The sequence below is a fragment of the Hipposideros armiger genome, unplaced genomic scaffold, assembly GCF_001890085.2.
Source record: "Hipposideros armiger isolate ML-2016 unplaced genomic scaffold, ASM189008v1 scaffold_1192, whole genome shotgun sequence".
NCBI lineage: Eukaryota > Metazoa > Chordata > Mammalia > Chiroptera > Hipposideridae > Hipposideros > Hipposideros armiger.
The window spans coordinates 135851-145888 of NW_017732542.1; the positions used below are offsets into that span (position 1 = coordinate 135851).

General features: G+C 53.7%; 2 protein-coding genes and 1 pseudogene across 3 annotated transcripts in view; 1 reads left to right on the forward strand and 2 right to left on the reverse strand.

Annotated features, from left to right (window-relative positions):
- Positions 1-1271: 1271 nt before the first annotated feature.
- On the reverse strand, positions 1272-2017 carry LOC109376775 (thymosin beta-4 pseudogene; annotated as a pseudogene).
- Positions 2018-2882: 865 nt separating this feature from the next.
- CUNH16orf90 (chromosome unknown C16orf90 homolog) lies at positions 2883-6996 on the forward strand (the record flags this gene model as incomplete). Its single annotated transcript, XM_019632859.1, has 2 exons — positions 2883-3267; positions 3651-6996. Coding segments are annotated over 2 exons (543 nt in total), but the record flags the coding sequence as incomplete, so codon positions are not given.
- A 105-nt stretch (positions 6997-7101) lies between these two features.
- NAA60 (N-alpha-acetyltransferase 60, NatF catalytic subunit) overlaps positions 7102-10038 on the reverse strand; it is a 28752-nt gene continuing 25815 nt past the window's right edge. The window contains exons 5-6 of one of the 2 annotated variants that reach the window (XR_002122780.1): positions 9333-9675; positions 7102-8504 (exon numbers count right to left, since the gene is read on the reverse strand). Coding sequence is in view for 1 of the 2 variants with exons in the window: in XM_019632900.1 (XP_019488445.1) it covers positions 9519-9675 (157 nt within the window). In the remaining variant the exon portion in view is untranslated. The other variant, XM_019632900.1, reaches the window with a different exon arrangement.

A 10038-nucleotide genomic window follows, 5' to 3' on the forward strand; every position in this document is an offset into this window, starting at 1 on the left:
TCGTTGTTGCATTGTAAGAAGTATTTATGTATTCTGGATATTAAACTTATCAGATACATGATTTGCAAATATTTTCTCCCATTCTGTAGGCTGTCTCTTACTTCTTGATAGTGCCTTTTGCAGCACAAAAGTTTTAAATTTTTATGAAGTCCAATTTATTTTTTTGTTGCTTGTGGTTTTGTTGTCATATCTAATAAATTGCCAAATCCAAGGTCATAAAGATTAACCCCTATGTTTTCTCATAAGAGTTTTATAGTTTAAGCTCTTACATTTAGGTCTCTGATGCATTTTGAGTTAATTTTTGTATATGGTGTGAGGTAGGGGTCCAACTTCATTCTTTTTCATGTGACTATCCAGTTGCCCCACCACCATTTGTTGAAATTCTTTCCCCACTGAACAATCTTAGCACTCTTCTTGAAAAGCAATTGGCCATGGATATATGGATTTCTTTCCGTTCTCTCTATTATTTTCCATTGCTCTAGATGTCTGTCTTTATGCCCGTCCCACACTGTTTTGGTTACTGTAGCATTGTAGCAAAGTGTAAATCTTCAAACTTTTTTCTTTAAGATTGTTTTTCGTTATGTGGGCTCCCTTGTAAATCCACATGAATGTTAGGATCAGCTTTCCTGTTTCTGCCTTAAAGGCCATTGGGATTTTGAAAGTATCTGTAGATCACTTTAAGGAGTACTGTTGCCTTAACAATATTAAGTCTTCAACCCATGAATAGGAATATTTTTTCATTTAGTTAAGTCTTATTTATTTATTTAGGTAGGCAACGTTTTGCAGTTTTCAGTGTTGTCTTGCACCTCCTTGGTGAAATTTATTCCTATTTTATTCTTTTTGTTCTTTGATTGTATAAATACAATCAATTTTTTCAGATTTTAAAACGTTTTATTTGCATATTAAAATTTGTACATTCCAATAATTAAAATCATTTGAACAAAAAAGAATTGGCCTTCTCATTAAACTGCATTTTACAGCCTGCAGGACACCTTGGACCAGCTTGGTTTTTACTCTAGATTTCACTGTCGTCCCATCCAGCTTCTGCCTTCACCAACATGCAAGTTCTTTTCCTTCCCTGCTAGCCAGCCAGGCAGATGGGAGAGGTAGGTGTGGCCTTCATTGTCAGTAGTTCTGATGTGAGAAGGAGCAGCACAGTCATTTAAACTTGATCTAACCTCTTTGTATCTTAGAAGTTAAGCAGCTAAAAGCAACAAAATATGAAGGCAATTCTTGTGGAACATACAGTTATACTGGAGATGTGTGCCTCGTTACGATTCGCCTGCTCACTTCTCCTGTTCAACCGTGTCTTTTGAAGGCAGTGGGTTTTTCTCTTGCGTTTCTGTCTTCTTCAATTTTGGCTGTTGAATTTCTCAATCTCAGCCTTATCAGGTTTGTCAGACATGGTTTCAGAGGAAGCAGAGTGAGGCGTGCGAACAGTTAAAAGAGTCCGATCTGCTCAGTTGCCACCACCAAGTGCCAAAATACAACTAATTTTTGTGTTGATCTTATATCCTGCAAATTTACTGAATTTTATTAGCTCTAATAGTTTTATTAGCTCAAACAGTTTTGAGTGTGAATTAATTTTTTCTCTATAAAAGCTCATGTTATCTGTGAATAGATTTGGAAGTTTAGCTTTTTAAGAAATTGTTTCCCAAAGTGGTGGTGCCGTTTTACATTTTACGTTCCCATCAGCAGTATATGAGAACACCAGTTCCTCCATATCCTTCCTCACACTTATATGAGTCACACAATACCCTGTCATTTACTTATGGAAAAATGGACAGTTAGGAAAGTTAAAGTGACTTTCCCAATCACCCAGAACTACCTTATCAGCATGCTCAAAGCCCTGATCCAGGTTTCACCAAGCCTGTACCTCTAAACCCTCATTTTCCATCCACAGATGAGGAAACTGAGATCCCAAGAGGTCACCCCTAGAAGCAACTCTCCAGTCTGAAAGAGCTGTTTGTTTTGTGTGGCCTGTCCCAAACCAGAATTACCAGGCACCTCCCCTAGGGTTCTGCCCCCTTCCCTTGCCCTCCTCCCACCCTGCCCCTGCCCTGGGCATCATCTGCCACGAAACTCATGGGATCCAGGAAGACTGGAAGTCTTCCTTGTGACATCACATTGCCTGTTGCCAAGGGAGACCTGCTGACCCACCCCCTAGGTAGGGGAGAGCAGAGCTCTGCTGCACAGGAGGCGGGGCCACACCTCCCTCACCACTCTGGCCCTCCATGGAAGCCTTGGTCTGTGCGTTCTCTGAGCTGCGCATAAGAGAAGGTGCCAGGCTGTGGGAAGTAGCAGCAGGAGGAGAGATGTCCTCTGTCCTTACCTGGGCCCAAAGCCACCAGAGTGGCCTAAGAGACACGCATGCTTGGGAGACAGGACTGGCCACTGGTCTAGGACGTGTGACTTGGGCTGTGTGATCCTATACTCGCTGTGCAATTTCTATTTTTTTTTTTAAAGCTGAGCCATCCTGCCACCTGTTGGCAGCTCAGCAGCTGCTCAGCTCAGGCCGGGAATCGAACTGCTGTTGCTCAGACCTCACACTCTTGAGCGAGCTCTTAACCAACTGAGCTACTCGGCCGGCCCCTCGCTGTTAAATTTCTATACCAGCACCAGGAGGCTCTTTCTAGGGTAGGGGGCAAAAAAGGGTGGCAGAAAGGGCTTGAAGACCTGAAAGATAATTTGGTGCCAAGGCTCAGGTTTCTCAGATCTCCCAGTTGGCTGGGAGAGGAAAGAGGAGTAACATGTTGGGTCAGGGGAGGCAGAAGGCAGGGGAGTTAGCCCATTTGACAGACAGGTAAGCTGAGGCTTGGCAGGCCAGGGTGGAGCCCATCACATGAGCCTGTGACTGCATTCTCCCTTCATGACTGCTGTGGCCCATCGACCACCATCGTCCTGCTTTCCCCTCCACAGATGCAGTGAGCTGGGCCCGAGGACTCCCTAGCCACCCCCATACACCACCTAACATCTATGAGGGAGGACTGGGGTCCCAGCAGCCCCAGTGCCATAGTGCCCAGGAAAGCAAGCCCAAGAACTTCAGGCTGCGGCACCTCCGGGGCCTGGCGCTCTACCTGCCGTTCCACATACAGCCCGCTGGCCAGTGTGAGAGCCATTGGCTGGGCCGGCTCATGGCTGGGGCCTGCCTCCCACAGTCCGCTGGCTGGGCCCTGGACCTACCACAGGGGATTCTGAGCCCAGGGAACAGCCATCAGTCAGCCGTTCTGGAAGCTCAACTGCCCAGGGATGGCCTGGGAAAAACAGGTAAGCACCTGTCTAGGTGAAGCAGGAGGGGAAGGCCCAGGGGAGAGTTGGGTTGGAGACTCAGATGGGCCCAGATGGGGCCTCTCTCCACTCCCAAACCTCCTGGGTTTCTGCCCCAGCTCTGCACTGGACGAGGGACCTTGGACAGCTCCCCCACTTCCGGGCTGGGTCTCAGTTTCCCCCTTTGTAAAATGGGTTTGGGTTAGATGACAGTCTTTCCAACTTGAATCGTGTTTCCCTCTTCCTCATGGGTTAGCTTTAAAGAGATCCATCCCCTCCCCTTCTGTTTTGAAGGATGCCAGGCTCTGGAGGCGTCATAGGATATAGGCTGGCAGCCTCCCCTGGGTCCCTCCAAGTGACTCCTCTTTCCCCTGTTTCCTCAGCTTCCAGTTCCAGCATGAACCCAGCCAAAGGTGTCTCCTCCCAGCCTGGTGCCCCTGAAGGCTTGGGGCTCAGGCCTAAGAGGTCCTGGGCGGCCTCAGAGGAGTCCACCTGTCCCTTGTGCAAGAGAACCCGCTTTGGGGCTCTGGAGAGGCTGTAGGGATCCGAGAGCCAGGGCTTGTTCTCACAGCTCTGGACAGGAGGGGAACGATGACCCGGGAGGAGGAGGCCCGTCAGGAGAGGAAGGGCTTAGCCCCACCAGTAGTCCCTCCACACCGAGACACCTGCAGCTGCCAGCACCAGATCCTAAGCCAGCCTCGGGAAAACTAAACGGGAAGGAGGAGGTCCTGAGGGAGGGACTGAAAAAAATAGAAGCCCGGGCGTGCCCTTGCAGCCTGCTCCAACTCAAGTCAGCCACTTGTACCTGGGAGGCCAGGATGAGCAGACAGTGGGGCTCCCAAGAGGCCCAGGAGCCCGCAGCTATGTTAATAAAAGCCAAAGCCTGCACCTTCTGTCCCCCAGTCTGTGTCTTCAGGCCAACTCAGAGAAACAGCCCCATGGCACCTGCATTTCTGACAGCAAGTGTCTGTCGATTCCATGTGGAATCCGAGGTGCTCCCATCCTTAGTCCTTCGGGTGGGACTACCAGAAGGCTTCCTGGCTGGGCAGGGTCTCAGCAGGCCTAAATGCAGGGCATGGCGGTCCTGGTTGAAAGGGCAGAGGACAAAAGAAGGTAGGCTGGGTTTACAGAGGGTGCCAGGGATGAGAGCCAAGTTCCCAAACTGGGCAGAAATGTTGGCCTGCATCCCATGTTGCCCTCACCCAGGGTTTGGTTGCATCCACTGCTCCAAGCCAGGCACCCTGGCCTGGGCTTCTCTGTACCAGGGAGTCTCAGCCTTGGCCCTGTTGACATTTGGGGCCAGATCATTCTTTGTGGTGGAGGCCATCACGTGTATTGTAGGATGTTCAGCAGCATCCCTGGCCTCTACCCACTCGATTCCACGAACTCCCTCCTCCCAGTGTGATAACCAGTGTCTCCACACAGTGTCCAATGTCCCTTGGGGGCAGAATCACTCTTAGTCCATGGCACTGGGCCTCAGACCTGCAGGGACAGGATGGGAGGACCTGGGTTGGCCTCAGTGACCCTCATCATCCTGGCAGCCTGGGTGGGGCTGGGGCTGAGCAGCCCCTCTTAGGGGCTCCTGTCAGCTCCACATGATGGTGTCAAGGACACCAGGACAGCTGGGTTCCTTCTAGACACAGGGGAATACACCCTTAGGCACCCTCCCTGCTCCTGTACCCTGGTTCCACCTTAGACACTTCATATGTCCCTGGGTCAACAGAGCCTGGAGACTTCGGTCCCTGGGCTGTTTTCAGGTTGTCATTGATGTGGGTGTGGCCCCGGGTGGTGGGAGCCTGAAGTCTGCAGTAGCTGGACAGCAGCCGCAGAAGGAGCAACAAGAGAGCAGGTGTTGGAACACTCCAGCTGTGACGGGGCAGGTGTGGGAGGGACGCAGCCACCCAGCTGGTCCACTGGGAGAGCTCCACGAGGTGACAGAAAGGGCAGCTGCCCTCTCCCTCAGCTACAACACCCACTCCCCCAGGAGGCTGAGGCTGGGAAGACCTGAGGGACCACTGCTCAAGACAGACTTTAGGGAGGCTGCCCCACGCACCAGGCAGAAGTGAGATCATACCCGAAGCCACAACACTCAGTCCCTGGAGACGGTTACACCCTGCCACACCCACACTTTTGGATGAAGGACTGAGGCTCAGGAGCACAGACTGCCCCAGGGTTCAGATCTTGGGATGCCCAGGCTGTGCTGGCCTCTGCTGAGCCACGTCCGGGTATTCTGAACCTGTGTAGTTCCCCCTGGCTTGAATTGGGACTCACTTTACCAATAGAATTTGGTGTAAGTGACATGACGTCACTTCTGGTGTGAAGGAGGTCTGGACACTTCTAGTGTGTGTAGCGGGGAGCAGAAGTCAGTGCCCACATAAGGAGCCCCACACACAGTGGGAAAACAAACCAGCCCAGGGGAGGCCATCGCCAAGCTCCGGGCCACCTTGGGATGGATCCTTCAGCCTGTCAAGCCACACTCGTTGATGCACTGAGGGCAGATGAGCCACAGCCCAGGTCTTTCCCCCAGGAAGGACACCTGCTGCAGCAACATGTCAGTCCCAAAGAAAACTGGCTAAGCTGGCCTCTAAATGGTCCCGCTCTAAACCGCCCAAAACTTTCTTGAAAAGCACTCCAAAGAAGCTAAGAAGCAGAAAAGCCATGGTCATGGCATGCTGGAGACAGGGAGCCACCGTGAAGGAGTGCCTGAGGCACTAACAAGCAGACCTTTGTGGAAAACAAATGCACACTGACCACCCTGGGGCCCCCCCACTTCAGTGGGTTTGGACTGGGCCACCAGGAGTCAGTCTCAGCCCTTGGGAAGCTGTCCTCTAAGCCCAATGGGCTGGGAGGGAACAGCTGCCTTCAGAGCAAGGCTCACCAGAACCCCACCTTTACCATCCCCGCAAGTTGATACTTGATCACATAACTCACCAACGGCCCCAAGGAGTCACCCCTTAAACCTGAAGCTGACCTATCAACACAGTGAAAAGACATACCTGCCTCAATAAGCAAGGTTCACCACAGTATCAGGATGCTGCACGGTGCTCAGAGTCCAGGCCAGCTCCCTGACCTCGCTCCATGCAGCGCCTCAGGCCCCCACCCGAACCCATGGGCTCCCCCACCCAGCTCTGCAGGTGCCTCAGGCCTGGTCCTGGAAAGGGCTATCTGGGTGATGCCCCGCCCTCAGGGAGCAGCACAGGCTTTCAAGGAGCCATTTGAGGCTCCCAGGTAACACCTGGCTTCCGAATCAGTTTTCCTCATCTGTCTAGTAGGGTGACAAGCACGATCCTCTGCCCCCAGGATGGCCAGAAGCTCCAAGAGGTTGGTGGAAGCACCTGGTCCTGGGCTTGGCCCAGCCTCAGGTTCCCACGGTGGGGTATCCTGGCCCAGGGGTCCCCGAGGCTCCCTGGTAGGGTCACCTGGTCCAGGGGTCTCCCAAACTCCCATGCTAGGGTGTCCTGGCCCAGAGATTCCACAGGCTCCAGTGGCAGGGTGCACAAGGCACATGACTGCACTGAATCACCTATGGAGCCTTCTCTAAACCAGTTCTCACCTCTCCCTCCCCCGCCCCAGACCAGGTCCCAGTTCAAGGCCCAGAGCTGGCCAAGGAGACCCCTGAACAAATCAGAGCTGCTGCTGAGGACCTTCTGAGTTTATAAAAAGAACCCCGTTGTGGTTTTCAGCTCTAGAACCCCTTCCCCAGAACTGCTTGTTTGGCAGGATAAATTATCCTTGGGACTAGACAGTGACAAGCAGCTCCTGGGCTGCCCTCAGCCTGGACCCCACCAATGGGCCAAATCCCCAGGGGCAGGGCCCAAAGTTCAAGACAGGAAGTGACCAATTACAGTCTATTTATTTGTTTGTAATGAGACAAAACACTACAATCCATTCAACACTGGGCTGGACAGTGATTGGGGCATGGAGGGAGGGGCAGGGCAAGGCCTCAGCTCAATTATGAATGTCCGTGGCAGAACTTTCTGGAAGACTCGTCCCTTACCCCTCAGGGCAGAAATAAAAACTACATGATCATCGTTGATTCAGATTAGAAGACAGTGAGCTGAGCCTGAGCTTGATGCCAATATCAGCACAAAGTGGAGACCAGGCAGTTGAGAGCATGAGGCGGCCAAGGGAGGAGGAACGCTTTTCCTACCAGGGCTCACCTTCATCTAGAGAACCTCTTTCCCCCACCATGAGGCCAGAGGAGCCCCCAGGCTGGGAGTTCTGAGGGAGGGAAGGACGCATCTCCAAGGCTCCCCTGCCCAGTTGTCCCCCCTTCTCCTCCTCCTCTGGCTAGTGCACTGTGGCAATGGCTATGTGACACTGCAGCGACACTGGACACGACGCTGCCAACCCCCTCAACTCTGGAGGGCAGGGCAGGTGGCAAGCAGCTTTGGGGGATGGGGGTAGGGGGGATGCCAGAAGCAAGTAATGTCCACACGCATGCTTCTCGGCACTGACATAGCCTCTCCTGTCTCTGTTCCCAGAGGCTGAGGGACCACAAGGCACGTGACTGCCCCCAGCCCCAAAGGCCAGATCCCACTTGATCAACACCACACTCAGCTTCTTCCTGTTTGCACCTGGCCAAACCGTGGAGCTGCAGCTCATGGGACTGGGGGGCTGGGGGAGAGGACCCCCAGGACCCACACTGGCACTTGTCCTCAGCCTGGCTCCCTGGAGCAGTTCAGCTGAATGGCTCATCCACTATCTGGTGGGCAGATCCTCGCTTTCCCGGACAGTGGGACTGCCAGCAGAGGAGGGGGACACCTTCCCATGATCTGACTGCCCGTGTCAGGCAGCTGAGCCCCAGAACTCTGCTTGGGTGAAAAGCCTTCCCCTTGTGAGGAGGTGGAGGCTGCTCCCCGCCCCCCAGGCTTCTGCAGGCTGGTTCTGGATGAGGGTCTGGCATTCCCTTTATTTCACCCCCTCATTTGTTTTGAGGGTCCTGTTTCTTTAGGGTCAAATCTGTCCATAACACTTGGATTCCTCCCTCCCAAAAGTTCATTCTGGCTTTGGAGGAAGGAGCTGAAAGGAACAGGCGGTGGTGGGGAAGAGGCCAGTGAGGAGGTGCAGGGAAGGAAGCCCCTTCCTGTCCCCTTGCTCCTGGGGCAGCAGAAGAAACAGACCACAGTGAATGCTGCCACACCCCAGCCGGCCTGCGGGGCTGGTGCACTTACATGAGGGCCAAACCAGGGTATGGGGCAGAGATTTCTAGAGCAAGCAGGAAGGGCTGGAAAAGCCTGCGGGGAAGAGAAGAGGGAACAAGGGTGAAGGCTTCCGCAGAAACGTTCTGCCCCACACTGTGTGTCCAGCCTAGGGGCCTGCAGCTGGCCCTGGGCACCCCTGAAGCCTGAGTCCATCTCCAGGCCTAGCGTCCCTTCCAGTGACCCCTGGGATTCCCTCAGTCCAGCACAAATCAAGGTCCTGGGGGTGCTATCCCAGGTGACCATGGAGCACGCTGTGTGAGGTTGGCTTGTCGCCAATCTGCTCTGGGCCATGTCCATGTACAAGGTGGTGGACCCGCGAGTTCCCATGACCCTGTCCTGCCCCGATGTTCTCTGACGTCTCAGAGAGATTGGCTCCCCATGGCACTGATGGTGCTCAGCAGTGGCCATGTCTGAGCGGAACCCTCATCTAAAGGTGCCCCCTCAAGGAGCTTCACTGTGAGCTGATGACACCACTGGTATTAAAACCGACAGCTAAGCAGGATCTATGGAAGCATGCCCGAGACACAGCAGCTCCAGACTCCCCTCAGAAGGGAGCCGAGTGGCTGGGAGGAGGGGCTTGATCTTTTGGTACCTTTTCCATTTTTGAACCATTTGAATGCGCTGTTTTTAAAAAAGTAGTTGAGGAAGTGAAAAGATAAAGATCTGGCCAGGGGCTCAAGGACTCTGTTTTACTTACTCAGGTTTCTCAGAATTGGTTAGGATCTACCTTAGCCCTTGGGACAGCAGGTGCTTGTCCAGGCCTTCTGTTTTTATTATTGAAACAGCCAGGCCCTCCATTTCGCAGGACCATCACCCCCCTAGGTTCTGCTCCCCTTTTTCCTATCACCTGCTCTGGCATACCTGTCAGAGACTGGGCGTGCCCGCCCCACGACGCTCTGCTCCTGAGCCCGCGTAGCACCGGGCCTGCAGCTGGGGCAGGCCGACAGGCCAGTTCCTCTGCAGAGGACAGCTGAGGTCAGATGGCCAGGAAGGCGGGCTCCGCAGGGCGCCGAGGGGTGGGACCTGCTGGAGGCTGCCTGGCTGGTATCACATGGTCCGGCTGTACTCGATGCCGCCCTTGGTGGAGATGCTCGACCATGGCAGGAAGCTGCAGAGCAGACTGTGGGCCTGGCGATAGATCCTGTGCGGGATGGAGCAGGGGCTCAGGTTTGCTAGCGCAGAGCCCAAGTGCTGAATGTAGTCCGTGGGGCTCCGTTAAGGAAGATTCCAGCTTGCCTCACCTGCCCATACACCCCTGGGGTGGCACTGTCAGTGGGGGCCCGCATGGCAACCTGCAGAACTTGTGCAGGTAGCATGCATTCTCATGGGAGGCCAATAGCTCAGCCTCTGCTGAGTGCTGCAAAGCCTTAGATGAAGGGGCCTCCAGTGGGCAAAATAATAAAGGGCAGCACATGAGTATAAGAAGACCTTCCAGGGCCGGCCGAGTGGCGCATTGGTTAAGAGCTGAGCTTGGGAGGCCAGAGGGCCCCGGTTCGGATCCCACATATGAGGGCCAGTGACACTGCCCTCTACAGCTAAGATGCTGAACAACAGCTCAACTTGGAGC